The following is a 19,104-nucleotide window of genomic DNA, read 5'->3' as shown; positions in this document are numbered from 1 at the left end:
TCAAAGGAAATTGGTTCTTTTTTATAGTGCCATAATTAACAAACAGTCTTCCAACAAATTTAATTGAACTCTTGATACATTCTCTTGCATCATTCATAAAAAAAAGGGTCAGAAGACATAAAATTTACCATCAGTGTTTATTAAGTAGCATATTGTGAATAGAGGTAATATCAGCAATTTAATTCCATAATGAAAAAGCTAAAAGGCCAAACTTCTGATCATAAATTCACCTTTTTATTTTTTTTATTAAAAAAAATTTTTTAATCTTTTTTTCATTTTTGAGAGAGAAACAGTGTGAGCAGGGAAGGAGCAGAGAGAGAGGGAGACACAGAATCCGAAGCAGGCTCCAGGCCCCGAGCCATCAGCACAGAGCCCAACGCGGGGCTCGAACCCACAAACCGTGAGATCATGACCTGAGCTGAAGTCGGACGCTCAACCAACTGAGCCATTCAGGTGCCCCATAAATTCACCTTTTTAAACTTCATTATCTCCTGCTCTTTCTAATACAATTATATTAATGAATCAAATGCTAAAACATCCTGAGCTTTTAATAAAGCTCAGAGTAATATAGTTTGGGAGTATTTGAGAGAGGGTAGAGCATGAGGAAGTTGTATGCATCAGGATACTATGCATAATCAAAAGCCCAGTTTTGATATTGCTCTGGGTCCCAAGCTGCTTAACTAAGTTCAAGGCTCCTATCACTTCAAAAGCCCCTGTCTCAGGCAGCTTCCCCAGAGGGCCCAGACCCAGCTAGAAATTGGCACGTAGCTCTAAGCTGTCTTAGTCCCCTGGAAAGCAGACCACAGGATCTACAGAAGAAGACATGATAGTCAAATAAAATAAAACCTGTGAGTTTTATAGATATAATTGAAGTAATCTTCCATTAAAATAGTGTGAGGAAGGTAAGAGGCTGGCACATTCATTTTCCTTATAAAGAGGGTGAAGTAGAGAAAAATCAAAATGCCAGACTTGGAGGAAAAAAGTCTCAGGGCCCTTCAAGCCCCGGTCTCTATACTGACTTTGCACTGCTATAATCTACATAGGACATATTTTGGATAAGAACTGAAAATGAAATGCCATCTCTTTGTGCAGAATAACAGCTGGCACTTATTACTAGGCAAATTAATTTTACATTTACTTTTACAGAAGCCCTATAACTACAGAACCATTAGGGAAAGGAGGCATAGTGTGACTAAGTGACTTGCCTAAGATAGATAGTCCATAAAGAACAGAAACAGGTATGGAACTCAGGCCTTTTTGCCTCCTTTAGAAGATATATTTGCTTCCTCTAGAAGATAACATTTTCTCTCAAAGTATACCTAAGCAGACAAGTAATACATAACATTATATCATTAATACTCCATGATGGTTTTATGAATACTTAACTCTAATAATAGTTGTAATAATAACAATAATAATAACAATAGCTAATAATCACTATGAGCCAGGTACCATTCTAAAAGCTTTATGTGTATTATCTCTTTTAATTATCACAACCAAGCTATTAGGTAGATTATATTATATCCAGTTTATATATGGAAACTAAAGTACACAGATGTTAAGTAACTTATTTAAGGTCACTAGGTAGTAAGTCATAGTTGGGATTTGGATGCAGGCACACTAGTCAACAATTGTGCAATTATCTACCATATGCCCTTGCCTCTCATTGCAGGACACACAATAATTTACAATGTTTGGTCTTCTATCCCCAAATGCCCTAAAGTATATAGTTGGACAAGCCTTTACAAAGAGATATATTGTTAACACACACATAATGCCACCGAATCTTAGAATTAGATGTGATCTTGAGGGCCATCTGGCTTAACACCCTCATCTAAGACATGTATCTCTTTGACCAATCCTCTGTTCAGCTACCACATGAACACTTGTCTATCTCCCAAGACAACATGTTTAGGCCTCATTGTTGGAATTGGTACAAAATTCTCCCTTACACTGAGCCAGATGTACTTCCTGCTACCTTACTCCATTGGTCCTTTCTCCCCACCTTAGAATGATGACACATGTGAAGAGCTCCCTTCTGCACGAGAGTGGTATTGCTGTTTCCTCCAACCCATCCTCACTGATCCTCAGTTGAAGATTTCACCATCCTCATCACTTTCTTCTCTCAACATTCCTTTACATTTTGAAAATGTGTGCACTTAGCGAGATGTATTTTTAACACAAAATAGAATATAATCATCATCTCCATGACATCTATTGATAATAAACTCAATTAATACAATGAAGATGATAGTAACTGGAACTGTCTCCTTGCTTTTGTCATAAGTGAAGAATATACATACAGGAGAGTGAACTTGGACTCATTTCATATTGTTGGATCACACTGAGTATGCTACCACTAAAATCCCTAATCCTTTCATCTTTTTTGTTTAACATTTGTTGAAATTAAACTCCATCCTGCAGTTATGTTATTCTTCTCTAGATCCCAAAATAGTACTTCAGGCATTATCTCTATCCCATTTCATCTGATCAGTTTTGGTTTGTTATTGTAAACTATGAAGATAAGAATTTTTATAATTATTTCATCAACCATTTTGTTAGGCATGTCATTTTTATTCATTCAAGTCATATACCAAGGATCAGGACCTCTTGCCTCCTGGGTTCTACCAACCTGGTGGACATCAATCTATCCTGTAAATCTATTTCAATATGGCAGTTCAACTAATGGATTCATTCAACAAAATATTAATGATTATCTACTTTGTGACTTATATTGCTCTAAGTACTACAGATTCAGCAGTGAACAAAACATCCAAAGCCTTTGCTCTCTAGAGCTTGACACTAAGCTTACACCCAAAGAGACAAACCATAAGCCAAGAAACAAGAAAGCAAAAGAAATATCCTAGCAAGGTAAGTAATAACACAGAAAATTAAAATAGGATAATGGCACAGAAAGTAACATGCAGGATGCTTTAGATTGGGCACTCAGAACAAATCTGAGTTTGGAGATGTCATTACACTTCACATATCTCTCTTTATTCATGATATAGCAAAAAAAAATCACAAAAGCTAGAATTTGGAAGGCAATCCAACAGACATCTGTTGATTGAAAAAAATGTCTGACTTTCAGTCATAACTGCTTCTGTAAACAATCACAAACTAAGATTATAGGCAATCATTTTCAGAATTTACCTTCCTCTTTTTTGTGATAAATAGAACATATGGCTCGTTTCTTTTTCTGACAAATCTCTTATCTCCCATCATTTACAATAGAAGTAGAAATTTGGTTTGTTTGAGATACAGTTTATCTAAACCAGGAGATAGGAACTTAGAGCATATAGATATTTCCTTCTAGTTCCCATCTGTGGGGTTTTATGTGTGCCTAAGACATATGTAGTCTTTCCTTTTCAGTCTGAAAATCATTCTTGTTGCCATTAGAGATACTTTTTGGGTTCACCATATTTCTTCAGGTTTCTCTTAACAATATTCTAATTTGGAATATAGTTTTTCTTTAGCACTCCAAGTCTTCCAGGTGTTAAATTAAATTCACTGGTTCCCTTTCCTTGGTTTAAAATTACAAATTTCTCTAGTCAAGGTAAATATAACTTGAATAGTAAGTTGTAGTAATACCGGCTGGAATCACCATCAGCTAATCGTAGAAAGTAGAACTGACCAGCCTGACCCTGAATCCAGAAAACATTCAATGATACCCATTGTATCTCTCCAATTTGTAATCTATGTTTTTGGTCAACATTCAATAAATATTTCTTAAATATCTACCACATAAAGGGGCAGAGTAAAGTTTAGGTTTAGAAAAGGAAATGGTATTTTACCCTAGAAGTTTTTTCAGAGCTAATCCTATTTATAAATTCTATTTATCCTAGATAATTACAACATAAATCCCAGGTATGAAAGTGAGAACAGCAAAAACACACCTTTCCCCTTCAGAAAATATTTCTCACCATTATCACATCCACTATTGTTGATGGCTAAAATTCCACCACAGGCTCCAGTAATAAGGACCCATGAGATTTCAAAGCAAACTATATTAGTTGCCTTGAGAATTAGAAATTTGAACTCATGGTTACACTTTAAGTACAGGTGAAGGGCAGAACCTCAGATTACATGAACAAGAGAGAATCCTGAACAAAAGAGCTTCCCTACCACCAGGGCCAACTTCTCTTTCCTGAAGCATCCACAAGTATAAATGAGAGCATCATCATTCTAATTTTTTTTTAATTTTTTAATGTTTATTTGTTTTTGAGAGAGAGAGAGAGGTGGGGGGGAGAATGAATGGGGGAAGGGCAGAGAGGGAGGGAGACACAAAATCCAAAGTAGGCTCCAGGCTCCAAGCTCTCAGCACATAGCCAGACACGGGGCTTGAACACAGAAACCGAACTGTGAGATCATGACCTGAGCAGAAGTTAGACGCTCAACCTACTGAGTCACCCAGGCACTCCAAGAGAGCCCTTCCTGCTCATCAGTGACCATGCAGGTACTGCCTGAGTCAGAATCTCCCTGAGACAAAAGCTTAACCCAAGCCCTGATCCAATTGCCCAGAGACCTCCCTTACATCTGGATTACTGGCAGACTATAATCTCTATGATGATCCTGAGAACTGAAGCAGTGGGGAAGGGGTGGCAGGGCAGGGAGAGGGAGAAATTTCCTTGAACAACTCTCTTCCCAGTAGCGGTCTTCATGGCTGATTTATCTGTCTGTGTTTCTAGTACTCTAAATACGCAATATGTTATTGTATTACAATATTTTGCCATCCCTATTAGCCTGATAGGTCTTTTAGAGAAGATATTTTATACAATTTCCAATATCGTATACCAACCTGGCAAAGAACAGATATTCAGCACATATTTGTTGACCTAACCTGAAGTATTTTATTGAAAATTACAGAAAGATTCAGAGGACATGAAAAAACAAAATTTTAGTTCCTCATCTACTGTTCAAGTCTTAGATAAGCCTGGCTGATTAGAGACCCTCTTCCCACTTCAAAGTATGCCCTGAAGGCATTTCTAATATATTAAATTGTCAAAGTCCTTCAATGAAACGAAGTTTCAGGATTTGAACTCTTGACCTTGAATCCCTATTTTATTTATTTATTTTTATTTTTATTTTTTAATGTTTGTTTTTGACAGAGACAGCATGAGTGGGGGAGGGGCAGAGAGACAGGGAGACACAGCATCTAAAACAGGCTCCAGGTCTTAAGCTGTCAACACAGAACCTGATGCAGGGCTTGAACTCCAGACCAGCAAGATCATGACCTAGGCCTAAGTGGGACACTTAACCCACTGAGCCACCCAGACACCCCATCCCTATGTTTTTTAATACCTTGCTTAAGTTAAACTGCACAAGTCCCTCCCTGAATTAAAATGCAAAAATTCCTCAAGGGATAAAAAAGGTTTTTGTCAATTACTGACACTTGACTGTGAATCACTGCTAAGCACAATTAAGAAAGACTAGCTGGAAAGAAACAAAGGGAATGGGACCCAGAATTGGTTAGTACAGAAATGTGAGTGACACATAGCAGGGATGGGAGAATCATAGAAAATCTAGAACCTCCACAAAGGCACCAAGAATTCTGTAGAAGAGGTGAAGTAAAGAGGTGGAGGAGGAACAAAAGGAGAAAAGCAAACAAGAAGATACATATACCTAGTTTCAGCTGTTCTATCATTTCACCTATGATTGCGAAGGTTTGTTACCCTACCTACAAAATATATACGGATACATCATCTTCACCTTCACTGCTAGAACCTCACCAGAGCCATCATCGTCGCTTGCCTGGATTGTTCCAACAGACCCCTAAATTCTCCTTCCTTCAGCTTTCACCCTCTTACAGTCTATTCTTAACACGGCCGCAAGATAGACAAGATTGTGCCAATTATCTACTCAAAACCCTCTGATGGCTTCTTACTCAAATTAAAAATCAATGACTAAGAAGTGGCACACAAGACCTCACAGGACCCAACTCGCAGTTACATGTCCCTCTGACAATCTCAACCTCCTTATACTAACTCCACTCTTGTGATACTGGCTCTCCTACCTTTGTACCTGCCAAGCACTCTCTGGCATCAGGTATTTTTCCTGGCTATACTCTCTTAAGGAGCATCACCCCTTTCAATGTCACCTTCCCAAAGGAACCTGTCATGACCGCCAGTATAAATTTGTGACACTACCCCATACCCGGCTATACTTTTCTCCAGACCGTGTATGACTATCTAACACACAAGAAAATTTACTTATGGCAGTCGGGGAGGTGGAAGTGGTAATTGCTGACTGTTTCTCTTCCGCCCAAGAGCTTTCTGTGAGCAAGCATTTTTGCAATTTTATTTGTTGCAACATCCTCCTGACTTTGTAACGTGTCTTGAACATAATAAGCCCTCAATGCACATAGATTGCTTGAACCAGATTGACCATTTTAGCTCATGGGGGTACATTCCATATTGCTCATGTCTCAGATTACATGTGGATCAGCAGAAATGGAGACAGTCACATGGAGACTATTGTCACCAAGTTTTCAGGGTGATATAATTGGAAATGTTTTAATGTCTTCAAGGAATGAGGTTTATAAATAAAACACCAACTATAAAAGGTCATGAAACATTTAAAAGCTCCCAATTGATCCCTAAACTATGTGTCCAAATAGCTGTAAGGCCAAGACAGGCACATCACTGGAGCTCTCATAGTCAGAAAAGAGCTTCAAACCATCTTCAGTAAGTGGCAAGATGTTTAAAGTTTTGAGGTAAGGGCCTCAAATCCCCTTAGGGAACACCATGCTAACTCCCTAGGAGAAAACTTTAAATTAGGTTATAAATGAAGGCCAAATATATTGGGAACCCAAATACAACTCCGGGAATTAATTTTATGATATTCCCTTTCCCAAGGGGCAGAAACATCTCAAACAATATAGATGTTAATCAAAGAGTAGACTGAACAACATCCAGAGAGATGCTCATCCTGTCTAGGACCATGATTATAATGTGAATTAATATTTTAAAACTGTATCTGAAATTAAAGTATATCAATTATACCATACTAATGTAAACAGATTCAGAACCTTAAGATTCTATCTATAAAAAAGAAATATCAAGCATGCTTTATATCTGAAATTAGCTCAGTATACTCTAGCTGTTCCGTTCTATTTCAATATCAAAGGACAGTAGGGCCCACACTTTGAACTAATACCCTTCAAGCATTCATGTTTTAATTTGATGGCCATTTGTATTCCAGGACCTCTTTCCTTTTGGGATCTGGCCGCTGAGTGAAGCTGATCTAAATCTGAAGCTCTTTGACTTCAAAGAGAGCCCTGTGCTTGGATTAGCACCACAGTGGAAGGAACAAGACAAGAAACAATCCATAGGAGCATACGAGTTCTTTGATATCCCAAAGCTTTTGTCTGTTTCCTCTTATCAATCTATAAAATAATCTTAGCAATTCAAGCAAAACTAGTCAAACATCAAAGGAAACTGGGATAAGATTTATCTATTCCAGCATCCATTTTAATGAATTTTTTATACTCAAGTTACAAATCCTGCAAATAATAGTTTTCAATTAAAAAAAAAAAAGGTAGGCTGATTTTTACCTGGAGAGATAAGAGCAAGAAGCAAGGAAGAAATAAATATAACTAAGAACAGCATGTCTCAGGGAGCAACTATTTTTTGCAGAAGTTATCATGAATTTTGCCCATTATAAGAAACATTTTTTGTTCAATAAAAAGGGTAAAAATAGATAAATTATCATGATTCCTCATATTTTCATGTTCAGCAAATTTATCATGCACTTCTATAAGCATGATGTTTTTAACTTAGGAATTAAAAAATAAAGCAAATGTTGAAAATTCTTTAATATTGGGAACAGTAAGTGAGCTGTGGGAGAACAGATCTTCAACAAACTTGATTTTAGGACAAAAAAGAACTTGACTTGATCAAAAGCCCTCTGGGCTCACCCTTTTCCAACTCTCCAAAAAAAAACAAGACAAAACATGAACTAAGCAGAACAAACCACAAAGAGAAACACTCAGAAGAAGCCTCTCAAGTAAAATCACTTTTCACAAAGGTAATGAATAATTTAAACATATTGGCAGTATGGTTTAAGAAATAATTGTTAATGAATTCAGGAGACAGTACTGTTTACATCACCAGGTTGTTTTTAATATATCACAAATGAATTCCATAGTCACACAAATGTATTTTTAGATAATCACCAGGTCATTTTACCTCAAATAAATAAGAAGTTTTGATTCAGAATTATAGAAAATGTTAGATTTTTCTCCATCCCTTTTGCTTTGAAAATGTAAAATACAAGGACTAAATAATTTCTAAAAATACATTTTTTAATGTTTTGGGGTTTGGTTTTTTTGTGGGTTTTTTTTTTACTATTTATTTTTGAAAGACAGAGACAGAGTACAAGCAGGGGAAGGGCGGAGATAGAGGGAGACACAGAATCTGAAGCAGGTTCCAGGCTCTAAGCTGGAGCACAGAGCCAGACGTGGGGCTTGAACTCATGAAGATCATGACCTCAGCTGGAGCCAGAAACTTAACTGACTGAGCCACCAGGGGCCCTAAAAATACATTTTTAAATGACCCAAACATTATAGAAATTTATAATTCTGATGATTCCATAATGATGATTTCCTTCATGAGAATTATTAAATCAGGCTAAAATGATTATTAATAGGAGTTATTGCTTTGTGTTTGGTATATAATATGAAGAACATAGTACTACCAACCTCGTATTGTCATAAAAGTTAACTGACATAATTGTTTCCAATTTTTTTTAATGTTTATTCTTTTTTGAGAGATAGAGAGAGACAAAGCATGAGTGAGGGAGGGGCAGAGAGAAAGAGACAGACACAGAATCCGAAGCAGGCGCCAGGCTCTGAGCTATCAGCACAGAGCCCGACATGGGGCTTGAACTCACAAGCCATGAAATCATGACCTGAGCCAAAGTTGGATGCTCAACAGACTGAGCCACCCAGGTGCCCCTGACATAATCTTTTCTAATTAATTTTTAACTGTTTTGTATATTTTATATATAGAAATTTTATATACAGAAAGCATGTGGTAGCTCTTAAAATAATTATTATTATAATTGTCACTGTTTAATAATAAGCCCAATCTTCCTATGTCTTCACATAAATTCCTCTAGGTTCATCTTCTGTATATTTGGTCAGGTTATTTACTATTTCTGAAATGACAGCTCCTTCCCTCCTCATTAAGCTAAATCCTAAACATTTCCCACAGGCCTGCCATTTGTTATAAGTTCCCTCACTAACCATATCCCATAATAATAGTTCTATTACACTGAATTCAACGAGCAATTGTATATAATATGTACTATACTATATTAATATTACCTTATTCTTGTTTTCTAGTTATATTATGGATTTAATAACTCTATATAGCTTCTCCACATCATGTATCTGTATATTTTCTTCTGCTGAATAAAAATTTTTTTTAAGGACAAAGAATTATCTCTTACTTTCCTTAAAACACACATACACACAAACACACATCCCCAAAAAAGCTAGTACGGTGGTAGGCATACAGCAGAAGTTTTATGCATGTTTGTTACGTTGAATTGTACCGCAACATCATTAATACGATAGATTGGACGTGATAGGATTTGACTTGAGGGTTGTTTTATCTTTCCCATCTTAAGTTTATCACTCAAACATTGATATGGAATTTGGAAGTTCTGGAACTGCTACTTGATTGCACTGCCCTAAAAATTGTAGTCCCGACCCACCCACCCACGCCCCCCATACAGGCACTTCAGAATTTCATTTGAGTCATACAACAACCAAATTCTGGTTCTACACGATCCACATCCTAAGTACTTGAGAATAGTTGGGAAGCTGGCACGCTCTAGAGCAGAGGTGCCCTTCTACCAGGAAAAATGAACTCTATGAATTACATCTTCATATGTTTCCCTTCTCGTATTAAAACAAATGCCAGTCTTCAGAGTATAGGTTTTTTTAATAAGTTTTTTCATTTGAATAAGGTTGACACACAATGTCACATTAGTGTCAAGTGTACAATATGGTGTCTGAACATCTCTATCTGTTATGCTACACCTACCACGTGTCACCAGCTACCATGTGTCACCAAAAAACACTGTGGACTATATTCCCTATGTTGTTCCTTTCATTCTCATAATCTACTCATTCTATAACTGGAAGCCTGTATCTCACCCATTTCACCCAACCTCCTCCCCACTTCCCTCTGACAACCATCAGTTTGTTCTCTGTATTTACAAGTCTGATTCTTCTTTTTAATTTATTTTGTCATTTCTTCTGCTTTTTAGATTCTACATATGAGTGAAATAATTTGGTATTTCTCTTTCTCAGTCTGACTTATTTCACTCAGTATAATACCGTATAGGTCCATTCATGTTGCTGCAAATGGCAAGATCTCCTTTTTTACAACTATATAATGTCCGTGTGTGTGTGTGTGTGTGTGTGTGTGTGTGTTGCATCTTCTTTGTACTTTCATCTGTAAATGGACACTTAGCTTGCTTCCATATCTTGGCTACTACAAATACTTCTGTAGCAAACATAGGGGTGCATATATCTTTTCAATTAGCATTTTTGTATTCATTGGGTAAATATCCAGTAATGGAATTAGTGGATCATATTGTATTGCTATTTTTAATTTTTTGAGGAACTGCCATACTGTTTTTCACAGTGACTGTACCAATTTATATTTCCACAAACAGTGCATGGTACCACATTGTTTCATCTATATGTGGAATCTAAAAACAAAGCAAAAGAAAAGACAAACAAAAAACCAGATTCTTAAATATAGAGAACAGATTGATGGTTGTCGGAGGGGAGGTGAAGTACAAATTTCCGGTTATAAGTTATATAAACCACAGAGATGGAAATACAGCGTAGAAAATATAGTCAGTAATAGTCTAAGCATTGTATGGTAACTACACTTATGTGGTGAGCACTGCACAATGCATAAAACTTTTGAATCAATTTGTTGTACACCTGAAGCTAATATAACATTGTATGTCAATTACCTTCAATAATAAAAGTAGAAAATAAAAAATAAAAATAATAAATGAATGAATGTATGCCAGTATTCCATTCTTGCTCAACGGGCTGCTTCAGAGCATTTAGAAGTCAGTATTTCTCCTCTCTCAATTCTATTTTCTTATACCCAGCCTACCTACCCTTTCAGTATTTCATAATTACTAAGTATTTAGAGTTCAAAATAAATCAAATATAATATTCACATATAAAGGAAATTTCTATTTCTTTTTGCTCTATATGTATATAGCTAAATCCATGGATTTATGGTATGGATTTTAGGTGGTGCTCAGGAGGAGCAAAAAAGAAATCAACCTGATAAAGGGGGAAATTTTTACACTGATCCTGTCTACTATTCTCAGTACAGGATGCTTTGATGGACAATAGGGTCCATGAAATTAAATAATCAGAAATTTATCATAGTCTCAAATTCAAACCAACTCTTTATATCCATCCCATCTTTGTGATCAATGATATAACTCATTATGCCTGAAGAAAAAAATACCTTGGAGTCATAGATATAAGAAGTTACTGTAACAGGAGGATTTGTAAAATCAAAGAGTTTTATCAAAACATGCACATTTTAGATAGATCATAATTCACCTACACATTAAAATATACCAAATCCTAGCTCTACTTACACTTTCTATAACTCTTGTAAGAGCAGAATGAATATCATAATTATTTTTCCTCTGGAAAAAAAGATTCTCCCATATTTCAAAATAAGCATGCACCATGCAACATGCAAAAGAATACCTTGGGTTTCTTATTTTCAGGGCCTGTTGACATGGACAATGCATAAGGTGAAATCAGCTCCTTGGTTCTTGTTAGAGAGATGGGAGGTGATCGGGTTGAAACAGATGACCTGTGGTTGGATACTGAGCTTTCAGATTTTCCAAGTCTTGAGGGCAAGGTACCACTGCCACAATTTTGGTACAGTGTTGGACTGAGCTGGAGCGCCTGGGTCGGCAGATTAGCACGAGGGAGAGGGGAGGACCCCAGTTTGGGAAGAGAGGCAGAGCTAGCACTGGAGACAGGGGTTGAAAGAGGAGTTGAAAGGTTCTGCCCCTGGCCACCTAGCTGTGGGGCTGCTCTCTTGGATCTGTTTATCAGGTTTGAAAGAGCTGGGGAAGGATGGAAACATTTCTCTGGAGAGGAGAGCATGGCTCTTTGGTTAGTGGGAGGAGATAGAGAAGATAATGCAGAGGAGACTGATGTAGGATGTATGTGAATATTCCTGGGCTTTTCTGGGCCCCTGAGGTCAACATCCTGTTTGCCCTTCAAAGAAACAGGAGGAACACTTGGTGGAACAGGAGGAAGTCTTGCAGAACTGGATGTATCAGTCTGTAGCAGGGAGACTGTTGGGTTGGTCTTCAAAGAAGTGGGTGACATTTTCTCTACATTCAAAGAAATGAGGCTGCTACTGTCATGTTTTGTGGGAGAAAGGGAGCATGCCTGAGAAAGGGGAGTAGATTTGGCCAGAAAAGGTAAGTGGAAGGATTGCTGCCTAAGTTCGGTAACCTGGTGTTCCCCCTGCTCTGGAGACCCTGCTCTCAGGGAGCAACTAGAGAGAGATTTCTTAGGTGTGGGTGGGGTTTGTTTTGCTTTTTGATCCAGAGTGAGTGTGGAAGAAGCCAGAGAGTTAAGAGAGAAAGTGGGACAGGATGCAGGGGAAAAGGGTCTTTGGTGAGAAGGATTTGACTTGAGGATGGCAGTGAGAAGAGAAAGCCGGGAGGGCACTGGGGATTTCACCCCTGACTTGGAGAGATTTCCACTAGATGACACTTGGCTACAGATAGTGGAAGAAGAGCCATGGAAAGAGGAGGTAAATGGTTTTGGACTTGGAGAGAGTGAATGCGTGACAATACGGACTGGTATGTATGAGGCCGAATTTGACTTCAGAGAAGCACTGGAGGATGGTGAAGGAGAAGTGGTTCCTGGGCTTTCTCTGGGGCTAAGGACGTGCGAACTTAAAGTTGTTGTCTTCTTCAGAACTTCAGATGCCAGTCCAGGTTTCTGATCTGCTGCACTCGGACTGGATAAATTAGAACCTGATAACTGAGTGGAATGGGGAAACTGTAACGTCGAGGAGGTGCCCTTCGATGCAAAAAAGGGTGAAGAGTGAGCAGAAGTTTGAAAATACGTAGCTGTTTCTTCCACCAAGGCCCCACTGACATCCAGCCTCCTAGTGTGGAATTCCTCTAGCACAGAGGCTCCGTCGAGGTTAACTGGGTCAGGTGGCGTTTTCTGATTAGTTGGAGAAACAAAGGAGAAAGCAGGTGGTTTACAGGCAAGCTGCTCAGAGGTAGTGGGAGAAGTTAACTAGAGGAAAGAGAAATAGACAGATTGTAATAGGAGATTACTTGTGAAACTATCAAAATATTCTTGTCACTTGTGTGTTTAATGCAAACAGTCCTATTAGTTTACACAAAACAGGCCCCTTAAACCTCCATAAAAATGGAAGAAATTCTGTTTTGCAAATGAGGCATTGCTCATTGCTTTAAATTTGAAATAAAATATAAATAAACTGTGAAGTGTTACATATTATGCCTCATTTATTCCCTGTAAGGACATTAATACAAAATTGTATATGGATGTTTCCATTTGGAAAATAATTCACTGACAAAATCTAAAATAGTTATCTTGACTTGGAATTGTGTGACTTGAAAAGATTTAAATCACCAAAGTAAGTTTCAGACTTCACTTTGAAAACTGAAATAGATTTTCTTCCATTGTAAAAATATAATAGTATATAATACAATAATATAATAATACAATGACTACAATAATATAATAATGATTACAATCCCTAAAAAGTTTAACATGCTTAAAATGTTTAAAATTCTAAAAACTTGAGGTACTTCTACATGTTGTACAAGTTAAAAAAATGACCAGAACTCAAAAGATGCAGCACCCAACATCAACATGATCAACATCAACAATGATAAATTGAGATAGTGAAAGCAAGGCTTGAAATAAGAGAGCAAAAAACATGTTCCCTAATTATTTGCTGGAATGAACATTTAAAAAATGATATGGCTTCTACTGGAAAAAGATAGGTATGCTTTCATATCAAAAGAAGCCAGAGTACTTTACAAATGTAATCTGCCTTAAACAATGCAAGCCACCAATCCCCTGACATATTAAAAACAAAACAAAACAAAACGAGAAAGAAGAAAGAAAGAAAGAAAGAAAGAAAGAAAGAAAGAAAGAAAAGAAAAGAAAAGAGAGGGAGGGAGGAAGGAAGAAAGAAATGATCATTTTCAAGAGAGTCTAGTAAGGGCCTGTGAAATAACTGGGTGTATGTATTCTTGTGCTATTTTAAAGATCATCCAGTACTTTAAGACAGTACTAAAGACAAATGCTAAAATTATAAATGATTTGAAAGCCAAATCTTTAAACACAGGTCTCCTTGCAAAATTATTTCTTTGATTCTATCAACTTATAAGAGAATTTAGGAAATATCAGTTATTCAAAATGCTAATATTTATTAAATGATATTATACTATATAATATCTTATTGTATATAATATATATTGCCTTACATGGAAAGAAAATATATGACCCAACAATTAAACTTAGCAAAAGCCTGGTTTACAAATTCAGTAAAAGATATTTCTTGATTTTTTTTGTAATATGTTAAGTGTCCATCAGACCTACTGTAAAGATTTTCATATCATATACTTTTGAATCCTAAAAACATTTAAAACTGATAAATGCAAACAACTCACCCTAAACGTCTAAATTTCAAGTAAACATACCTAAAATAGATCTTTCTTTTTATGTGTAAATTCATATGTGTACTTGCAACACAGAATTCTTGTTACACAATTAATATTTGAATACATTGGCATTACCCAGAATATCTGAAAATCAGGGATAATTTGATAATCAAGCAGAATTCAATCAAATTGAGAAAGAAGCTTAACAATTCCCTCACATCAGCTTTACTTAGAAACAATTCTGCTTAGCCAGTGTTCATATAACTGATTCATGTGATTAGACATAAGTGAAAGTTCTTCTGTGATTATTTCCAATGATTGCGCTCTTCTCACAAAAGGAATGAAGAAATTTCAAGACTGTGTAGGGTGTCTTTGCATGTTATGCTATAGTTTTTGGTAAAGAATTTTGTAAATTAATAACAACAGCCACAAAATTCCATTCCCTTTTCAGTAATATTTCCAGATAACTTCAATTTATATAACAAATTCATTAATTCATCCAGATTATCCATGAAATTATGATGTTAAAATCACAAGGCTATAATTTTGAAGATCTTATTCAGAAGAAAAAACTGTTCCCTTCAACTTTGTCAAGACTATGGCGTCTAATTACCAAACATTCTACTGCAGTGAGTCATATTTTACCTAATATAAATAATTCCATTTTGTTGTACTTTTGAATAGTTGATTATTGAAGAACTTCTAAGGAAACAACTCTGAAAAGTCTAAGAATGTTTGTTGTGTTTCTATTAAACTACATACATTTTTATTGTATTCTCCTATTCAATATATTGACAAGTATTTGCAATCTATTTGTTTCTAATTTGCAAATACAGCAGATGTTATCCTAATTTACATTAATTAAAAAATACAGCACCATACTTTTATAAAATTCCCAGGAGTGAAGAATTATTTTTTTAATGAAAAAGATTCATTTTCCTAAATTCCTCTCAATGGGTTAAAAAAAAAAGTAGTTAAAGACATGAATAACTTTGTGCAGAAGGAAAGAATGTATACCTGTCAAATGCTCAGTCAGCTCAAAATAGGTCCTTCATTTACCACTACCCTATAGATCCTTTACCAGTGATAATTAACTTCTCTAATGATGTCTACAAATTTCTATCCCTTCATCCTCTTCCATTATAACATCTTGTTTTGTTTTCTAGGTTTGTTAATGATGCTCTAATTCCTTCTCCTCAAGGCTATTCTCTGTCTTCCTCATCATTTATTTCTAACATGATCTTTGTTGATCTCTTTGCTTTAAACACCTCTCCAAAGCTACCCTCAACTATGTTCTCCAATTCACAGCCTTCTTCTGATCCCTTACCATATACTTCTTCCAAAGTTATTCCTAACTTCTTCTTCTAGAAAGACTATCCTGAATTCTGGAATACATTCACAATAATCTCAGTAAGAGAAGATTCTTGTAGTGTTCTGCTCTCATCAAGTGGATGATCTGAATGCTAAATCCACTCTTGGATCCTGTATAACAGAAGCCACCAGTTATTCTAACAACCAATCTCTCTTGTGGAGCTGTTATAATTTTAGTCAACCTAAATTAAGTGCTTCCGTATATATTCAATTTTTTCTAATGAGTCTTAGATTCCAAAGCATCTGAATAAAAGCAAGAGTGATTGATCTGCTGTCTGAATAGCTCCCAAGATTAGGATGGCACAAGAAATTGATCCATATAGTAGAGCTCTTGCTCCTAAATCTGTACAGCCATGCAAGGTAAAAACTTTAGATTCCAGTTTGAGCTTATATGCAGTAATTACATTAAAACACCTTGGCCTCCTAAACACACCTATTTCTGGGTCATCTCACTAATGAACACTCGTAATATCACTGGGCAGATAGATTCTCAGCCTTTCAAACCTTAACAATTTAAATAATATTTCTGGTATTTCTACCTCTAGTTGCACTCCCATTTAACCTAGCATTAGAGCAACTTTTTAAAATCTAATCAGAGCACACCTACACTCAAGATGTCATCAAAACTTTCTCCATGTATAATGTGAACTAAGTAACTTTCCTTCATGACAGAGTCCCTCTCTTGCTATCTCATCTCATCTCTCTCATCTCCTACTATTTTCCATCTCAGGTTTTAGAAATACTTTGTTCAATCTCAACCTTCCGACCAGTATTGTCAACATTATAGCTACCTTGCTCTTTTTCTAATCCACTTGCCAAATCTTCAATCTTAAGTCAATCCTGCTGCCATTATGCTCCTACACCTAATCTATTTAAATCGGCTATGAAAATAATAATAATAACAAAGGGCTTCCCGGGAAGATGGTGAAGTAGGAAGATCCTAGGCTCACTTTATCCCAGGGATACACCTAAATAACACCCACATCAGTGTCAATAACCCAGAAAAAGACCCAACAACTGGCAGAACAGACTCTCCACAGCTAATTGTAGAGAACAGGCCACATCAAAGAGAGTAGGGAAAGTAGAGACACAGTTGGGAGCCAAACTGACCCAGGAGACTGTCCTTAGGAGGGAGGGACACCATGAGTGCTGAGAGGGGAAAGGAGCAGACCCCATACCACGTGCCCCGGGCACAAGGTACTTGCAGTGGGAAAAAAAATCCCCATAATATCTGGCTTTGAAAATTAGGAAGCCTAACTTCAGAAGTGCTTACAATCAGAGGGGCTTGACACCTGGAAATTTAAGAATCAGCAGGCTCAGCTCTGGGAGAACAGAAAAACAATAGGAAACTGAGTTCCAACCCTTAAAGAGACAGCACATCAAATAGTCCTGCTTAGACACAGCAGAAAAGCAGCAGTTTGAAAAATGCCTGGAGTTGGGATGCCTAGGTGGCTCCCACCTAGTTAGTGTCCCACCTAGGTTAAGTGTCTGACTCTCAATTTTGGCTCAGGTCGTGATCTCATGGTTTTGTAAGATTGAGCCCCAAGTCAGGCTCTGCACTGCCAGTACAGAGCCTGCTTGGGATTCTCTTTCCCTCTCTCTCACTGCCCTTCTCCTGCATGCTCTTTCTGAAGATAAACTTTTTTTTAATTTAAAAAAAGAAAAATAAAGATTCCTGGGGTACACAGATTTGCTTACTAATCTCAGAGCATGTGCTGGAGGGGTAGGTATCTTTAGGAGACACCTCTAAAAACAAAAGAGCCTACCCCCCAGCCTACATACAGGGATATGTGCAGGAACCAGCATAGAACCAACACTATTCCACCTAGCTCACTAACAGGATGCCCCACCCTCCTGCTCTTCTGCAAACTCACCTCATCCAACATGCTCTTGGAGGGAGTCCATGCAAAGCCATGTTACAAGCATGGCAGTGTGAAAGCAGCGTTGAAAGGGGCCAGCATCACCTCAAAATGCCTCCTTCCCCAGGGAGGGGGAAGAAAATCACACACAACATTCAACTCTGGCCATAACAATGGGCTGGAGGCAGATATCTTCTCTAAGTGCAGGCAATACCCATCAACAAAGCTTTGCAGAGAATAGCACAGCAAAAGCACTCTGCTATTTAGTACCACCACAGCACTGGCAAGTGTCTTGTCTGACTCAACTCAAGCCCAAGGCAACACCAGACCAACCCACTAACAACATAGGGGCCTAATGCTGTCCACAATAGGCAAAGAGAGCCTTTGAAAATGACTAAGCTGAAGGCTCAGCCACAATAATAGGGGAACATGCAACATATATAAAAGACACTTCTGAATTTCCAGGTTCTGGTGAACAAGGGACACTGCACTGTAGGGCACTGCGGGCCTCTTTTTCTCAAGGCCACTACCTTCAAGACTAGGAGATTTATAGCCAACTTTGCTAACACAGAGAAACAGACAGAGAGTTAGACAAAATGAGGAGACAGAGGAATATATCCCAAATGAAAAAAAAAAACAGGACAAAATCACAGCAAGAGAGCTAAATAAAACAGAGATAAATAATATGCTTAACAGAGAATTTAAAGTAATGGTCATAAAGACTGTCACTGAACTTGAGAAAAAAATGGAGGATCTCATTGTGACCATCCACAAAAAGACAGAAAATATAAACAGTAACCAATCAGAGATGAAGAACTCAGTAACTATAATTGAAAGTACATTAGAGGGAATAAATAGTGGACAAGAAGAAGTAAGAAGAACAGATCACCAACCTGGAGGAAAAGTAATGGAAAGCAATCAAGCTGAACAAGAGAGAGAAAAAATAATAATAATAATAAATGAAAATAGATTAAGGGAACTCAGCGACACTATCAAGCATAATAACATTCACATTATAGGGAACCTAGAAGGAGAAGAGAAAGAAAAGAAGAAAGAAAATTAACTTGAAGAAATAACAGCTGAAAACTTCCCAGATCTGGGAGAGGAAACAGAAATTCAGATCAAGGAGATACAGACAGACCCCCAA

The 19,104-nt window shown here is 37.1% G+C and overlaps 1 protein-coding gene across 1 annotated transcript in view; it reads right to left on the bottom strand.

Annotated features, from left to right (window-relative positions):
- The window catches only part of MLIP (muscular LMNA interacting protein), a 115,493-nt gene that overhangs the window by 73,413 nt on the left and 22,976 nt on the right, over positions 1-19,104 (bottom strand). Inside the window, exon 4 of the mRNA XM_047860363.1 lies at positions 11,762-13,327. Within this exon, the coding sequence (XP_047716319.1) occupies positions 11,762-13,327 (1,566 nt within the window). The remainder of the gene's footprint in view (positions 1-11,761; positions 13,328-19,104) is intronic.

This window comes from Prionailurus viverrinus, chromosome B2, assembly GCF_022837055.1.
Source record: "Prionailurus viverrinus isolate Anna chromosome B2, UM_Priviv_1.0, whole genome shotgun sequence".
NCBI classification, from domain to species: Eukaryota; Metazoa; Chordata; class Mammalia; order Carnivora; family Felidae; genus Prionailurus; species Prionailurus viverrinus.
Note: the sequence above shows the minus strand (reverse complement) of the source record. Positions and strands in the feature narration are given on the sequence as shown.